This window comes from Cervus elaphus, chromosome 23 (genome assembly GCF_910594005.1).
Source record: "Cervus elaphus chromosome 23, mCerEla1.1, whole genome shotgun sequence".
Classification (NCBI taxonomy): Eukaryota; Metazoa; Chordata; class Mammalia; order Artiodactyla; family Cervidae; genus Cervus; species Cervus elaphus.
The window spans coordinates 6606570-6624934 of NC_057837.1; the positions used below are offsets into that span (position 1 = coordinate 6606570).

At 46.9% G+C, this 18365-nt stretch overlaps 1 protein-coding gene across 1 annotated transcript in view; it reads left to right on the forward strand.

Moving 5' to 3' along the window:
* Positions 1-18365, forward strand: part of SPTLC3 (serine palmitoyltransferase long chain base subunit 3) — a 157243-nt gene that overhangs the window by 100758 nt on the left and 38120 nt on the right. Inside the window, exons 7-8 of the mRNA XM_043883774.1 lie at positions 308-413; positions 10231-10450. Of these exons, the coding sequence (XP_043739709.1) occupies positions 308-413; positions 10231-10450 (326 nt within the window). The remainder of the gene's footprint in view (positions 1-307; positions 414-10230; positions 10451-18365) is intronic.

The following is an 18365-nucleotide window of genomic DNA, read 5'->3' on the forward strand; positions in this document are numbered from 1 at the left end:
TCCTGTGTTTCTTCAATCTCTAAGGACAGCCAAGTAAGAGCCTGTGAAACCATGTATCAGTACCTCCACTAGAGGTTTGTTCTCCCTGCTTAGAAACCCAACCTCTCCTCTTGTCAGAGTTAAATTTTACTAAGAAATAGACTGCTCTCTCCCCTCCAGTTCTCTGATTCCAGCTTTGCTCTCTGCAAGTTCGGGCCCAAGCCTGAATGTAAAATATCTGACTCCTACTCTGTAATTAGGACAAAAAAAAAAAAAAGGAGGAAGAAAAACCCTTTCATGATTCCAATTTTTTTTGTATTATTTAAAGACATGCAAAGCCTAGAGAAGCTCCTGAGAGATGCTGTCATCTACGGCCAGCCTCGAACCCGCAGAGCTTGGAGAAAGATACTCATCCTAGTGGAGGGCATCTACAGGTAGGTAAATAACCAGAGACCGGTTCACACACTGAGGCGCAGAGCGAGCTGACAAGTGGGGCAAGGCTGACCTCTCCTAGTGAAATAGACCAATGAATGAGATAGAGGGGGTATGAGGGGACCTGGGCCAAAGCCACCAGTGTGAACTGTCTGGGGCTGGCTCACCCGACTTGTCCATGACCATACATACGGCGGAGCCCCTCAGAGGCTGGTGTCCTGGAGAAATGTCCTGACTAACGGTGCTAGCTTGCATTGATTCCTCCCACTACCCTTGGCTGCCTCACAGTTTCAAAGACCTCTGGGACTGGGTTACTCAACATCAGAACACTCTTGGCCTTTATGACAAAGGCAGGAAGGTAGGTACCGCTGATGGGAGCTCAGCTGCCCCTAATTCAACAGCACACCCAAACTCTTACTCCTTGGAGTTGGCCAGTTGTCGGCATCCGAACACAAAAGGCCTGCACGTTTTCCTCAAGGTAAGACTAACCCGGAGCGCAGTTCTGGGTTCGGAGCTGGGAAGAGCAGGAGATGGTTTCTGCATCTGAAGACATGTTCAGCCTTCTCTCAGCTTGAGGGCTGAGCAGACAAAACATCTGCTAAGCCGGTCAGAACTGCACTTTCGTATTGAGGGTTGCAACTGAATTTGCTTCATTCTCCAAATTGATGATTGTTAATAAAGTCGAAATTGCCCCAAACTCGCCTTCTGTCAGATGCCCTAATCCATGAGACAGGGAAGTTGCTCATTCCTAAATCAATGTTCAATCCTAAAGTCAGAAGAATCTAGGGTGGTATTTCCTATGACATAGTTATGGGAAGATGAACAATATTACAAGGAAGGGGGTGAGGGCTTGACTTCCCAGCAAGAGGGAACGCGGTTGTGACGGAAGTCTGCGATCAGGAGCAGCATTTCTTGCAGTTCCCAAGGGCACCGCCAAGCATATCTGTCAGCTTCCCGTTGTCACAACCACAACAGAGCACTGCTGGCCCCAGGTGGGCAGAGGCCAGGGATGATGCTAGGCCTCTTACAGTGCACGGGGTGGGCCCTGCAACAAAGAGTTATCCGGCTCAACATGGCAACAGTACCGAGGGCGAGAAGCCCTGCTATAGACTAATGTGACCAACCACAGGCCCAGAACTTGCGACTTTTAGGAAATAATCTCACTTAGACTCTCGCCTGCCACGACCTCCAGCTTGGGTCTTTCTCCCTGTGAGATCTGTGCCAGATGCCAGCCTGGGAGGGGAGCCCTTATCTAAGCACCTGTCAGTCAGGTCTGGACCGGTGAGAGGGCGGATCAGCTGAGCCAGAGAGATGGGCATCTCCCCGAAGCAGAGTAAACAGAGCCCAACTGCAAACAAACGAACTCAGCTCCACTAAAAGGAAGTTGTGTGTCCTAAGTACTTTGATTATGGCTGAATTAAGCGGACCACCGGCATTTCACTGTCAAATAGTCCGATCAGTTACATAAAGAAACCCCTCTGATAATGGCTATGCTGGGGCTGGGTCCTACCTGATATGAGGACAGGGAAACCAGAAGGGGACTTCAGTTCCAAGACAGGGTGACCCCAAACCACAGCTTAGGTTTCACTAGCAATGGTGACCGCCCAGTGACCTACTGCTGTGAAACAAACCACCTCAAACACAGTGGCGTGCCCAGCAGTGAGTTATTATTTCCCATTCCATGCTGGGTTATCTGAGCCAATAAGGGGGCTCTGCTCCATGTGACATTGGTTGGGGTCGTTCATGGGACTGCATCCAGTGGGGTGTTCAGTTGGGGCAAGAACATCCAAAATTACCTCACTCATGCATTTGAGCTCTGGCAGCTGGGTGTTGAGTGAAGTGACTTATTCTCTCCACTTCTCTGGGGCACTTTGTCTATATGTAGGCTTTCTTGCTCAGCAGTCCAGCGAGAGCTTCCTTACAACGTGGTGGCTGGCTTCCAAGAGAATGAAAGCAGACGCCAATCTTTTAAGTGATGGGCCCACAACTGGCTCAGCATCATTCTCCTGGTCCAAGCATGTCACAAGTCCAGACCCAAGGGGAGGAGAAAAGGAACCCACCTTGTCATTGGAGGATTGGCTTGTGTATATAGATGGGGAGACTTACAGGCAATACCACAGCAGCTCCTTCAACCCAACATGTACACAGAGAGACGTCTTCCCTGGCCACGGACTTGCCTTCTCAGGGAGGTTCTTTTTGTCCCACCTGCACAGGGGTTGTTGTCTTTGAGTGAGACTGCGATCTAAAAAGATGCATTCAAAAATAGGGAGCAGGGCCCTTCTCAGACAGGCCTCAGTACCTCCTGGGACCTCCTGGGCTGGCCAGGAGAAGAGTTCTGGAACATAGGGATGCTTTGTTGTTTCTCCAGAAAATGAAATTATTTCCCACGAGATTTTCCAAAAGGCCAGGGCGAGGGGTGCAAAATCAGCAATCGACAAATACACTGCTACTTTCCAGAGACGTATTATGGGTGTATACCTCGCTAACCTCCACACGAATCTTCCTTAGAGTTTTCACTCTCAGATCATTTTTGTCTCTGTCTGTGGTTTGCCCCTCTGGGCAAAGTCCCTCTACCACAGACAGCTCACATGAACCAATTTTTTCAAAAGTCCCAAAAAGAGTAGTCAGCCAAACTCAAGGTACTTATCAAGGGAGAAAAGGCTAGATACCAAGTCCTAGAAGTCAATAAGCTCCACAACAGCAGGTATAATAATAATAGTAGTAATATTAGTAGCAATGACACTATCACCATCCATAGATCTTGTAAGTATTAATATTTATATAGAGAAGAAGGGGAGTCAGGCCTTGGAGGGAGGCCTGGACACGGGCACAGATCCTGTGTTGCTGCCTATAGCTATGTGTCCTTCGTAGAATTCCTTTGTAAAAATTAAATGAGATCATACACGCCAGTGCTTGGCAGAAGCCCAGCCCATAGTAAACCCACAACCAAGGGTAGCAGTCCTCATCATTAACTTTATTTTCAGTTGAGGAAGTCACAATTCAGAAAACAATAAGTCATCTGCATGGTGAAGCTGTCTGACACCTGGAGGATGGGTGTCGGAAGACAAAGTACGCATTTATCAACCGCCTTCGCGTTGACACACTAAACATTTCATGTGTGCCATCTTGAGTAAGTACCTCCAGGACTCTTGAGGTTATTGTGAGGATGGAGGCATTCAGGTTCCAAGATCTAGATAACTTGCTCCAGGGAAGGTAACTGAGATAAAGCAGAACTGGGATTCAAACCAGGTGGCTCTGCTGGGATAGAGACCCAATGTAAACACAAGAGTCTGCCCATGTGCCCGCATCTGATGGAGTAGACATGGAAAATGCAAAGGCATCCATTTGACCTTCCTCATCAATCCATCTAGGACTTGGTTTCTTTATCTGTAAAACAGGGAGATTGAAGCTTGAAGTCTAGAGTTCCATGATTTGGGCTTCAGAGGCACAGCAGTATTATTTTGGTGTTCTCATCTGCATTTTCCTTTGTTTTAAAGTCATACTCCTCTAGTTTTGTGTTTCTGGGAAGCCTAGTAGTCAATTCATGGTGGTTGAGGAGCTTTAGAATCATTCAAATATACACTAGAGATGGGGAAAGTGAAAAGTGTTAGTTGCTGAGTCATGTCCAACTCTCTGTGACCCCGTGGACTATAGCCTGCCAGGCTCCTCTGTCCATGGAATTCTCCAGGCAAGAATACTGGAGCGGGTATCCATTCCCTTCTCCTGGGGATCTTCTGACCCAGGGATCTAACCTGGTCTCCTGCAGTGTGGGCAGTTTCTTTACTGCCTGAGACACCAGAGAAGCCCTAGAAATGGGAGAGGGGTGCAAAATAACCTGGGATATAAACTAGTGTAGCTGGAGCCCAAACTTTCAAAATAAAATTAGTCAAGAAATACTATCTAGTTGTATCCAAAACTACATATATAAACAAATGTTGGAATCTCAGCATGCCATTGTCTCTAAGAATGTAAACCATTCTCCTGACCCAAATAATATAAGTTTAAGAACAGAACTTCAGTAGTAAAGCCTAACCTGTATCCCTATGAATAAAGACAAAGGAAAAGAAAACAGTAGTTACTTGATTTTTAATTAACCTTGGCTCCTTTTTTTTCCTCCTCTCTTTCCACCTTCTTTCTTGTCTTGGATTATACTCTGGGCCCACCAAGACTTTTCCACCGTGTAAATTGGCAAACCAGTGGCTTAATTCCCAGTCATGCCAGTGGGTAATATGGTTTAAACACAGAGGAGAAGGTGGTGAGAGGGAGATCTCAAAAAGGAGTCTTGTCACTTAGCTAATACATTATGTAACAGAAAAGATACAAAGAGATTATTCACTGGCTTACTGGTTTAAGAATAATCCAAATCCCTGCTCAGAGATTTCAATTAATGAGTGAAATTATTTTTACCTACAGTTGTATTTTAGTTTTTTTTCCCCCCCTCAATTGAAGCCAAAAGAAAACATGACTTTCCACACAAGAAGAAAATACTGTTCTTGGGTTTGTTTGTTTTTTTTTATCATTTTTGACACAATATTCTTTGACAGCAATTTTAATAACATAGATAGCCTTTTCATGTACAAACCAAATTCAATACACCACTATGGGGAAAGATTCGATTCAAATTTTGTCACATCAAGAAAATTAAAACTTAGTGTGGATGAATATCGCTCTTTATAAAAACTGAGTTTTGCAAGACAGAAAAAGAGACACAGATGTATAGAACAGACTTTTGGACTCTCTAGAGGTCTTGTGTGCCCTGCATTAACTCCTGGAACCAGCAGTATTGCTGAGTCATTAATCTTTGATGAAGAAATATAAGCCAGGTGGGCAGACTCCTAACATCAGCCAGACCAGTGCCAGCAAAGACGGCTAATTAGCTGCCTAGAGTGTCTGCAAACTGTTCAGCGTGAACTCTGGCTCCTGCCAAACTCAGTTCCAGAACAAAAAATGGCTATTTGTGACATGTCAGGTTTTTAGCACGTTTGTGTTACCAACTTAGAACATTTTAAAAGGAAAGAAGAAGGTTCTAGAATTTTGAGGGCATCCATCCATGTATTGGGTATGACACCCATATGCCTCCTTCCTGAGAGATTCAACAGAGAGGGCCCCCAATTTCTCACATGAGGCCCCGGTGCTACCATTTCCTCTTAAGCACCTCCTGAGGACAAGAACCACCCAGTGGGTGCCCATGATGTGTCAGACACTTTAGAAGTATTATTTCCGGTAATTCACATTGAGCCTTCATGAGCAGTGTGCTATCATCGTGTTAATTTTGCACCCAAGGAAACTGAGGCAGAGAGCAGCAACTAAGCTGCCCAAGTCCTGAATTAGTAAGTTATGTGGCTACCACCTCAGCTTTGGGGTCAGAGGGCCGGACTCCCCTTCAACAGTAATAACTTTAACAAGCAATCACTCTAAGAAAATACTGGAATTAACTTGCAAACTTAAGTAAGAGAAGATGACTCTATGATCTTCATGTTATTAAAATCTGAAAACATCCATTCAGAATGACCTTGTGAAAAGCACAAATAAGATGGACTTCATTAACATTAAGAACTTCAGCTCTGCAAGATAATATCTAGAGTGTTAGAAAGCAAGTCACAGACTGGGGGAAATGCTTGCAAAAGATCTGATAAAGCACTGCTATCTAAAAGATGCAAGGAGGAGAACCCTTAGAACTCAACAATAAGAAAACAAACAACTGAATTTAAAAAATGGGCCAAAGACCTTAACGTATACCTTACCAAAGACAATGGACAGACAAAAATAAGCATGTGAAAGCCTGCTTCACATCATATGCCATCAGAGAAAATGCAAGTTAAAACAATGAGACACCACTACACAGCTATTAGCAGGTCAAAATCTGGAATACTGACAATAGTAAGTGCTGGTGAGAATGTGCGGGAACCCAGAGCTCTCATTCACTGGCGGTGGGAATGCAAAATGGTCCAGTCACTTTAGATGGCAGCTTTGTGGTTTCTTACCCACATACTCTTACCATACAATCCAGCAATCTTGCTCCTTGGTATTTACCCAAAGGAGCTGAAAACTTGTGTTCTCTCAGAACCCTGCACATAGGTGTTTGTAGCATCTTTATGTATAATCGCCAAAACTTGGAAGCAACCAAAGCGTCTTTCAGTCAGCAAATGGATAAACGGTGGTGCATTCAGACAGTGGAATATTAGCACTAAAAGAAATGAGTTATAGAGTCATAAAAAGACAGAGAAAATCTAGATGCATATTACTCACTGAAAGAAGCCAATCTGAAAACATCACATAGTGTATGAGTCCAACTACGTAATGTTCTGGAAAAGGCAGAACTATGAAAACAGCAAAAAGAGCCCTGGATGCCAGGGGTTGGGTGGAGAGATGGAAAAACAGGTGAAGCACAGTGGATATTTTAGAGCCAAAAAAAAGTAGCATGTATTATATTATAATGATGGATATGTGTCATTATGCACTTGTCCAAACCCATAGAGTGTATGATGATGAAACTCAGCCTCTATGCACTGGTGCTAAATTGAATCTCAGAGACAAAGTTTTGGATGGAATGGAAAGGAATAGCTTTATTGCTTTGCCAGGCAAAGTGGGACACAAGGGGATAATAATGCCCTTAAAAGTCTGTGTCCCAGCCTGGGGGGATTTGATGAGGAGTTTTGCAGCAGTGGTTCCAAGGCAGGGTTCCGGGGGTCAGGGTGTGTGCACAGGGCCTGTATTCCTTTAATCTGGCCTCAGGTGGTCTCCTGATGAGGTCTTCACTCTGTGACCTCTGGAATGAAGACTGTCATCAAGTATTTGACATCCCCCACTTGGGGGTTTTAGTTCTGCAGAAGGGCTCAGAGACCTGTGTGTGTCACTTGAGGCAGAACCAGGACCCTGCCCCAAGGCTGCTCTGCCGTTTCTTGACTGCTCTTCCCTGCACCCCTCCCTCCCCTGATTAGCAGCTGATGGGCTTCCTGGTGGCTCAGATGGCAAAGAATCTGCCTGCAACGCAGGAGACCTGGGTTTGCTCCCTGGGTCGGGAAGATCCCCTGGAGGAGGGCATGGCAACCCACTCCAGTACGCTTGCCTGGAGAATCCCGTGGACACAGCAGCTTAGCAGGCTACAGCCCATGGGGTCACAAAGAGTCGGACACGACCAAGTGGCTAACACTTTGGAACTCAGGGAAAGTTATGAAGGCTGAAGCCTATTCTCTATAAACAAGAAACGGGACAGAAAGGCTTTTGTGCCCAGGAGCCCCATAAGGCCCTGCTCAGTTTCACGAACAATACCAAGGGTGAACTCTAATATAAACTGCGGGCTTTAGATGGTGACATGCCAGTGGAGGTCAACTGGCTGAAACAAATGTACTGCTTTGGTAGGTATTGTTGACAAGAGGGGAGCTTATGACTATGTGAGGCAGACGGCACAGGGGAAAACTGTACCCTCTGCCCAGTTTTGCTGTGAACTTAAAACTGCTCTGAAAAATAAAATCCTTTTTAAAAAAAAAAAAAAAAAAAGTGAGGCTTCCCTGGTGGCTCAGTGGTAAAGAATCTGCCTGCCAAGGCAGGAGACTTGGGTTTGATCCTTGATCCCAGAAGATCCGACACACCACAGGGCAACTAAGCCCGTGCACCCCAACTACTGAGCCCAGGTCCCACAAGCACCGCAGCCGTCCAGGCCTCGAGCCCCTGCTGCACAACAGAAGCCGGTTCAGTGAGACAGCTGCACCCCGCAAGCAGGGCAAAGCCCCGGCGGCAGTGAAGACCCCGCACGGCCAAAGTTAGATAAATAATAGATGACTCTTTAAAAAGATCATCCAGTACCCACGGGTCTAGGTGGCTACCCAACAGCTGGACTGTTTTGACTGAATGGACCTAACACGTAAGCTATTTTCTTAACACGTTAAATTTAATAAATAAACTAAGAAGAAGAGACGTTCAACTCTCCATTTGCATCGGTTGACTAGTTCCTGAACTAAACTGATGGGTTGCTTGAATTGTTTGACAAGCTCCTTCATGGGGGTGAGAGTGTGAGTCTGATTTCATAGAACTCAGCTGTCGGCGCAGTCAAAACTGTGTGGGAAAACACAGCTCACAAGATGTCCTGAGAACATCAGTTCCTTTAAATCCATTGGGTTCCAGAGGTGCCATGTAAATACTGAATGCTCCTTTTACTTGCTTATTTACCTCCTGTCTTTCCCTTTGCTGGAGAACTTAAAGTGATTTTGCAATTTAAAACCCCAAGGAAATTTACCAAATTACAAACTGCCGTGAAAAGTTAAGCACTTAGGGCTAAAACAAAAGTTGATCTATAGCAATGGTTCTCAAGTGTTGTCTGCAACCAGAAATCCTGGAATCTCTCAGGAGCTGGCTAGAAACGCAAGTTCTCAACCCACCCCAGACCTCCATTGGAAACTCTGGGTGGGGCCCAGAAACCTGTGTTGCAACAAACCATTCAAATGTAATAAAGCATTCAAAGAATTCTGATGCTCACACAAAAGAGAAGCATTGCCCTAAAGGAAGAGAGGAGACACCAGCAGATGCCTCAAATGAGCCTTCAGGTTCTGGAAGGACTCAACAGAAGAGCCTAAGGCCTTTCTCCTGTGCTTTAATGAATGCTGTGATGTCTTAAGGGTAATGATGTCTTCAAGTTCATCTGTGTGTTTTTTATGTTTGTTGTTCCTTATGTTAGGCAGAATTGCCTTTCCCTGTAACTTCTGTGCTGATCTTTTTTTAAAATAATTTTATTTATTTATGGCTGCGCTGGGTCTTCACTGCTTTTCACGGGCTTTCTCTTGTGGGCGAGCAGGACTACTGCTTGTTGAGATGCAGGGGCTTCACTGAGGTAGCGTCTCGTTGCAGAGCAGAGGCTTCAGGAATTGCAGCACTGGCTTAGTAGTTATGGCGCACGGGTGTAGTTGCTCTGGAGCACATGAAATCTTCCCAGACCTGGGATCGAACCTGTATCTGCTGCATTAGCAGCTGGATTCTCTTCCACCGTGCCATCCGGGAAGTCCCTTTTGCGTGTTTTTACTTCCTTCTTTTAATATTCAGCAATTCAAGCACTGAGTTAGGTCAGATGTGCTGCTAAGTCACTTCAGTCATGTCTGACTCTTTGCGACCCTATCGACTATATATAATCCGCCAGGCTTCTCTGACAGTAGAATTCTTCAGGCAAGAATGCTGGAGGGGGTTCTGGCCAGGGATCTAACCCGTGTCTCTTGAAAGTGAAAGAGTCTGTCACTCAGTAGTGTCAGACTCTTTGCAACCCCATGGACTATATGTAGCCCAGCAGGCTCCTCTGTCCATGGGATTCTGCAGGCAAGAATACTGGAGTGGATTGCCACTCCCTTCTCCAGGGGATCTTCCCGACCCAAGGATCAAACCCACATTGCCGACAGATTCTTTACTGTCTGAGCCACAGGAAAGCCTTAACCCATGTCTCTTAATGTCTCCTGTATTGGCAGGCGGGTTCTCTACCACAAGCGCAACCTGGGAAGCCTGGCCAAATAGACAGTAGCAGGCTGATATAGATGCCTTGACGTGGAGCAATTTCATTAAAATTATCAAAATACCTGGAATCCAGTCTGCCCAGTCTAGTTATGCTAGTTGACCTTACAAATAAGCTAATCAACAGCACAGTGAGCTAATTATTTACCTGGGAATTAGCTTTAACAACTCAAAGCACTTAAATCCATTGAATGTAAATTAATTTTCCCCCAATGAAACAAAGCCAGAGCAGCCTTACAAGATTGGTGTCAGGGCAGAAAGGGAGAGTGACACAGAGCCTTCCTGGCAGGTGCACACTGGTGACAAGCATTTCTTCTTTTGCCCTAGCATGGAAGGTTCCATCGTGTGTCTGCCCGATATCGTGGCCCTGAAGAAGAAATACAAGGCTTACCTCTACATAGATGAAGCTCACAGTATTGGGTCCGTGGGCCCAACCGGCCGGGGTGTGGTGGAGTTCTTTGGAATAGACCCCAGAGATATTGATGTATTTATGGGCACATTCACCAAAAGCTTTGGAGCCGCAGGAGGTTACATAGCTGGAAGGAAGGTAAGAGACAGATCCCTTGCACCTATTAAAAACCTGAATGCCCTGGAAATGCAGTCTTGGGGGTCCTCTGGTTTCCCTGAGGGCTTCGGTTCAGTTTAGCACACCTGACTGATTAAGGCGGCCTGGGCAGCAGGGGTTCACAGGCACGGGAGGCCCCGAAGGTCAAGGAGCTCATCCTCTGATAGTGCAGAGGAGCTTGTGATGAGTAATCCCATGATCCTGAAACGACAACCCTGGCTGAGCACATAGGCAAAGAGTGCAAAGGAGAGGGCAGGACCGAAGAAGTCTCAGAAAGACTGTCAGTCTCGTAGATCAAGGGGGGTGAGGGGGTGTATGGGTTATATTTCAAGAAGAGAGAATGCTGTTTACCAAGCCACAGAAGTGAGGCTGCAGAACGGTAAGTAGCTTGGGGAAAACTTAAGTTGGCTGGTAGGAACAGTGGCCAAGGTCAAATGATGAAGACCCTGATCCTCTCCTACAAGATGTGGGTTTTCAGAGTTTTAACAAAACAATGGCGAGACTGGAGATCTTCTTTTTATATTTTATTGAAATATAGTTGCTTTACAATGTTGTGTTAGTTTATGCTGCAAGGCAAAGTGAGTCAGCCATACATATACACATATCCCCTCTCTTTTGGATTTCCATCCCATTGAGGTCACCACAGAGCACCGAGCAGAATTCCCTGTGCCACACAGTATGTTCTTATTAGTTTTCTATTAATACACATTAATAATATCAAGAATGTATATATGCCAATCCCAATCTCCCAACTCATTCCACACACCTTTGCCTCCCTTGGCGTCCATATGTTTGGTCTCTCGTCTGTGTCTCTATTTCTGCTTTGCAAATAAGTTCATCTGTACCTTTCCCCTAGATTCCACATATAAGAGATATTATGCAACATTTGCTTTTCTCTTTCTGACTTCTTTCACTCTGTATGACAGTCTCCAGGTCCATAAGAGATTTTGCTCTGCAAAATAATTCTCTCCCACAATCTTGGATAAGCTGTGGGTCAAATCTTGTCATCCTCTCATCTCTTATTTGTGTGACTGAAGATTCTGAGCTGATGGAATTAGACTAAGTGTTATCCCTGTCATTCTACTGCCAACATCAGCCAGGAGGTCACCAAAATGAAACAAATGTTTGAAAAGGTTTTAAAAGAAGAGGCAAGAAGAGAGAAAGAAAATGAAATACTAAAACCTGACTTTCAGGGCTCAAAAAGCCGGTTCTCTGCCCCTTCATACAACAGTTTTACAAAAATCCTGGTGGTCCCCTCCTCCGGGAGTACCCCTGCCCCAGAGGGACGGTGAGGGCGGCCCTGGCGCCCCCGAGGAGGGCACAGAGTGTATGCAGGTGGCTCTGTGGCTTCTCCAAAACTCCCGATTCCTCCCTCACTGTCAGCAACAGGAACGGGAGCTCAGGCTCCTGGTAAACCAGCTAGACAAACCAGGGAGTACAGCTGAAGACAGCCTGGGGGCGGAAAGCCCTTGATTTAAAACTGCAGGTTTTATTGCGGGCAACTCACCCTGCCATGAGACGCTGCACAAACGCTTAAAATGTTCAGAGCTCCCGGTGACCTCCACCCTTCAAAAAGCATCACTTTCATCTGAGCTCAAAGCACTGCATTCAGCCTCCTTCCATAGGCCTGCGGGAATTCATCGAGGGATACTAAACGCATAGGGAATGCCCAGGATCTTACAAAATTCAGCTAAGTCTAGCGCGAGGCTCGACGTTCCCTTCCACGACTGTCGAAGCCACGGGGTCAGAGGGTCCTAAATGTAGGTGAGCCCCCTCCCAGGCTACTTCGCTTCGTGAGCCTGTAGTTTTGCGGTGACTTTAGCAGCAGTTCTGAGCTGCAAAATTTTTCACCAAGCGTAGCTCTGTTTCCTGAGCCGAAGGAACCTGAATAAACTGAAGTGAGCAGATCCTTGACACGCTGTCAAATTTGGTAGCTGTCACCACGTTCCCCCTTGGAGTTCCTGCATGTGATGAGCCGCTGGAAGCAGAGGCTCCTGATTGCCAGTTCAGGCCCAGCTCAGCACGGCTCTCTCACATACTCCCCATCCTGAAGGCAGGTGGGCTATTTTAAAAGTACATTTGCTCTTGCCTACCTACCTTCTGTTGACCTGCGGTAGATACGGAGCCATTGTGAAAGTTATTAATATTTAGTATTTGCCTTAATCAGGAAGAAGAAAAAATATGTGGATCAGTTTTTGCTCTTTAAAAAACGCCTTCTTCATACTTGGAACCAGAAGGATGTCTGCTGCCGCCCCTTCCCCGTCTCCCTCTGTATTTCGCCGCAGTCTCTGAATTTACCACTAGGTGGCAGCGAGACTCAGAGAGTGTTTGGCAGAGACCCCTTAGCACTGAAACGGGAAGATCAAAGACCTAGAAAACACCGGGCAGTTTCCAGGCGTGGAGGGTGCGCAGGATGTGAGGCCTCTCGAGAGCGTGTCTCGTGTTCCCTGATGATTTAAAATTCAGCCTGGTAATGAATCCACCTGCAACGCAGCAGACCCCAGTTTGATTCCTGGGTCGGGAAGATCCCCTGGAGACGGGATAGGCTACCCCACTCCAGTGTTCATGGGCTTCCCTGGGCTCTGGCGGTAAAGAATCTGGCTGCAATGTGGGAGACCTGGGTTCGGTCCCTGGGTTGGAAAGATCGCCTGGAGAAGGGAAGGGCTACCCACTCCAGTATTCTGGCCTGGAGACTCCCATGGACAGAGGAGCCTGGCGGGCTACTGTCCGTGGGGTCCCAAAGAGTCTTACCTGACTCAGCCCAGCACAGTACAGGTAAAAACACCTGCCTGGAATCATTTTGGTGAGCCTGTGACAAATGCAGATAAACTGGTTTCCTTCCAGCCTAAGGAGCCCATGAGTTAATCGTACTTAGTATCTGCTCCTCTGTGCCTTTAACTTGTTAAATTATGTTAATTTTAAATTATGTGTAGTTTCCATTTAAATTATAGTTTTTAATTCCCCTGGACTTTGAAGAATTTTGTGAAGACTTTTCACTTTGAATTTGTTTTTTAATTGATAGGATTGGGCAAATGCTAAAGATCTTTGGGGGAAAATCTTTCTAATATCTGTTTAAATAATTCGAATTCGGTTTTCATACTTACATACTTTTTTCTGAATATTTTAAAATAGATATCTCAATTTGGGGGAGTATTACAAAATATCCAACATTCTAGATATTAAATTCTACAAAAGCAACAAAATTAATGATAAACAAGTTAAAGTCTACACACTAGGACTTGACATTTTTCTGAATTATTGATAATTTCAAGTTCACTATGTTCATGGGCTTCCTAGTAAATCTTGAGAGGTGAAATAATCAGTTGGGTCCAAAAATCTAGAAAACTATAAAACTCTCTGGGTCTTAACTCTCTTTTTAAATGTCAATGTTAGTGGTACAGGGACTGTAATCTTAATAACAGTTTCTAGGAGGCTCCAGAAATCTTAATGGAGCAGGTCAAGGTCAGAAGCACATGTATTAGCAACCAGATGTGTCACGGAAGAAAAAATATTTGGAAACACACAAGAGAAAAATTGCTTTGGTGCTAAGATACAACCACAGAGAGTAGAGATTTTTGTCTTCATCTCAGCCTTCCAATAACAAAATGTCCTAGCAATTCATGTCTGCCTTGGCCCAACCTACTTTCCTGACCCCAGGGAAACTGCTAAAACGGTCTCTCAAGAGCCAGCTGGGTTTCACTGTTTTACCCACTGTGAGTTCGGAGCTCCTGTAGCTGAGCCATGGACAGCCCACACTGAAGCTTTCTGTCCTTTCAAGGCCTTCAGGTGAAATGTCAGGCACTTCTCTCCACCTGTCAGAGCTCCCTGCCACGAATGGCTTCTTTGAAGAAAGCCTGAGCTGATGGGGCTGCTTTCCTTACTTTTTTAATTTGCATTGACCCAGTTGCCCAGGAGATGGGGTCAACAGCACAGACCCCAGCTTCTGGGGTCCAGATTTCTCTCAGGCACAGATTCCACGTCCTCTTGAGTGCCTGGAGCCGACCACGGGCTTTCACAGCCTCCACAAGACCAGAGATTCACAACTGAATGCAGCAAAAGTGACCCTCAGGGCTGGTAGGGGGCAGGGCTGGGATTCTGGAGAAGGGGCCCCGAGGGAGGGCAGCTGAGTTTGGTGTGAACATCAGCCCAGAAGCCTGGCACCAAAGGCAGAAGCCAGCTCTGTTCCGCATGCTCAGCCCTGGCTGGAATTAACAGCCCTTTGAAGCAGATGGGGGTCATGGAATGAATGCCAAGATGTTTACCCTAAGAGCCTCCTGTCCGACTTCCTCAGAAAAGCCACTCTTGTCCTTGAACTCCAGACTCAGGGTTTTGCACTTCCTAATGGTCTTGGAAATCTCAGTCTGAGAGGACCTCTAACCCTCCCTGAGGGAAAACACAGCGCAGACTCTCTGAAGCCAACTCTTAATTCATGGCTCATGGCATCCAGTGGGCGAGTGAGAGGAGGGAATCGGAAACCAGGAGCCAAGGCTGCCCTGAAGATGCTCTGCTGAGGTGACCCCTAGAGCTCCCCTTTCTGAAGCACAGAAGCAAGCTAACTTCCATCCACACACTCAGACTCTGAGAAGGTGGACTCAGTCTGAAAGAAATGATTGTGGACAAGACAGTCTTTCTCTTAAAAGGAAGTGATACTGTGCCCATGAGGTACTTACTCAAACTAAGGATGCACATGACCTTGGCTTTGTGAAATTTCTCAATGCATGAGGGAAATTGAAGACTGAGGACACACCTTTAAGGGGGCAAAGTCAGCTTTGTTTTGCTTCTTTGATCTTTGTCAGCAATGCCCCAAAGCTAAGAGAATATTGCTACGCTAGTTCCTAAGAATACAGCTTTGTACCTCCTGACTTCAGGGACCCTCATCACCCTTCCTTAGTCTCTAAAACCTCTCTGATTTCCGCTAGACCATCAGTATTTACCAGACCCCTGCTAAGTACTCACCACTGCAGATTTTAAGAGAGTATATAATAAAGTCTATAACTCTGCTACTCTCAAGGAGGTCCCAGGCTCTTTGGAGAAAGAGTAGTAGGACAGGTTTTGAGACTGATACAATTCAATCGGTGATTTAGAACTGTGAACAGGTGGGTGTATCAGAAATTCTCCCCTTCCTCTCCTCCCTCCAGGGGTGCAGCCTCTGTGGATTAGGGGAAGCACCACATGAGTAGCAATGAACACCGTCTTCTCTGCGCTCCCCAGGGCCTCCCCATCACCATACCAAGCCAGCTCCTCTGCTCTGAAGAAGTAATACAAGCTGATGCTAAAGGCTGGGAGGAGGGGGGACTCTAGAGCCAGACTCTTTGGGTCCAAATCCTTGTTATCGAGCCACTTTTTGGTGGGATGATGTTCTGACCTGTTCTTTAACGCAGTGACCCCACCTATCAAGTAGAGATCAAAACAGTACCTAACTCATAGCGTTACTGAGAAGCTAAAATGAGTTAATGCATGTAATTATGTATGTGAAATACATTTAAAATTCTTACAGTGGTGCCTCAAGCAGCCCATGGATATCAGCTCTGGGTCTATCCATGACCTGTCAGCTCTACCGTCTCTACAGTGAAGCTCTGTTGCCATCAGGTCTAGATTCTCCCTTCTTTGAAATGCCTCTTCTTTCTTTTCGCTCTCGCTGTCACCAGCCAGTAGGGATGGGGGAAGTGTCGGGGTGCAAACCTTTGACGCCCAGATCCACCAGTGTGCGGAGGCGTAAGCATGCAGCGTGACCCTCTGCTGGACGGGGGGCTGGGATAAAGACACTCCAAGTGTCAGGTTTTTGCCCCCTCCTCCCCCCTCACGCTCTGAGTGTTCAGACTGTCTGAACTGGCCACCCATTAACAGTAGCCACCAGCAGCACCAGATATTCACTGTGCGGCAGATGCTTTTCCTCATAATGACTGAAAAAAGTATGACCGCTCTCCCATTTCTCAGAGAGGAAGCCAAGGCACAGAGAAGCTTAGTAGTTTGCCTGTGGTCTCATATCAGTAAGTGGCAGGGCCAGGATTTGAACCTGAGTGGTCCAGGCTCCAGAGCCTGTCTCGTGACTCTGAGGTCAGACCTCCCCTGGAGGGAACAACCCCTCATTACCTTTCTTGGAGGCACTAGCTTTTCTCTCTGCCTTCATTTGGCTCCTCCATCCTGTGCTGATTAACATGCCATCTTTATTCCTCATTTTAGCCCATGTCCATGCCTCTCCCCTCGTCTGCAACGATCCAAATCTACTCATCCTTCAAGGCCAAGTAGCCTCTTTCAAACTCCCCTTCCTGGACCACAGGAGCCCACATCATCACATTTCCTGCATCCCATGCAGCATCCTGCCGGGAGGCACCAGCTTTCAGTAGAGAAAGAAAACCCCTGCTTCTGCTCATAAAGGAGCATGAAAAATAGTCTGGCTCCTCTGGAAAATGACCACCTCTTTCTCCCAGATGTTCCCCGCCCCCATCCTCCATGCGCAAAAGTGAACTTCTCAGATACCATGTGGTCAGTGCCTCAGTCAGGTGGTGAAAACACTAATGAGATTCACTAAACAAAAGAACAAACAGAAACTTCATTTTGATTTTAGTGCAAGTGGAGAATGGCTGCCAGGGACAAGGCTTTCTGTCCTCCTCCTCGTCTCAGGTTCCTGCACTCAGAGCATAGTCCAGAGCAGACTTGTCCTTGTACAGACTTGCTAGAAAGAAAGATAGAGGGAGCGCAGAGGCGGGGGGATGGGGACAGAAGTGGGGGGAGGAGGGAAGGAAGGGAGGCAGGGGGGAAGGAAAGAAGGGAGGATATAGAGAAGTAAAAAAAGACTGGAATGAAGAATCTAAAATTTAAAGCCCTAAAGAGGAAACCAGAGTAGAGAGATGCAGAAGGAAAAGAAGACACAAAAATCAAGGACTGAAGGTGTGAAACGCAGGAGAAAGAAAGTCAGGGGAGCAGGAGTGCGGGAGAGGGGACCGCAGACGAAGGACATTCCGAAGGGAGCAGGGCAGGCGGACTGGAGCTCCCTGGTCCCCCAGGGGGCCAGGCAGACGCATCACGCCACCAGCCGCCTGGGAGGCAGGCCACTGACTTTACTGTGAGAACATTTAGGAAAGGGCATAGTGGCTTCAGGTACCTTACTTACGTCACTACTAACTTTAGTTACCAGTTCATAGGACGATGAACAATGTACACTTAAAACACTTGGGTAAGGACTCATGGCTGGGAGCTACCAGGACACCCACCCCTGAGGGAGGAAGCTGACAGGCAGGCATGGGCATGGTGGCAGGCACAGAGGTGGGAGTGGATGTGCCAGTGGAGGGGGGCCAGGAGGAGATGGTCCGCTCAAAGCAGAGCTCCCCCCAGGTCACCTGCCAGGCAGTGACTGAGAAGACACCGAAGTGGGGCTCTAAGCTGTCTCATGATCCTGGAAGAAAAGTGACTGCCTCTTCATGGACCTCAGTGCTCACTCAGAGCCATCCTGAGCGCACTGGCTTTGCTGCAGGGCACCCCCAGGGTCCCAGGCTGTGAGCCAGGAGGATGTCTTCCCAGCCAGGCTGAGTGCCCCTGGGCGCCAGCGCTGAGCCCCTCCTGACGACACCGCTGTAGAAGGAGGTGACTGGAGCATCTGCTGGCCCTCAGCATGCTTACCACTGACCTCAGGTTCAGCCTGCTCAGGCATGCTGGTGGAGAACCATTTCTACCACCGTAGGGACCAGCATCCTGCAGCGAGTCAGAGCTCCAAAGAGTGTGGTGCAAAAATCCCAGTGGTTCTCTCCAGCCCACGGCACACCAGGGTTCATCTTGTCCTCGCCTCCACGTTGGGTCAATCTCTCCTCTCCCTTCTGCTGCTCCCTTACACTGGAACTTTTCTTGTCATCTTTGTCTTTCTTCAAGACATAATCCCACCCATGTCTACTGCCAAGCA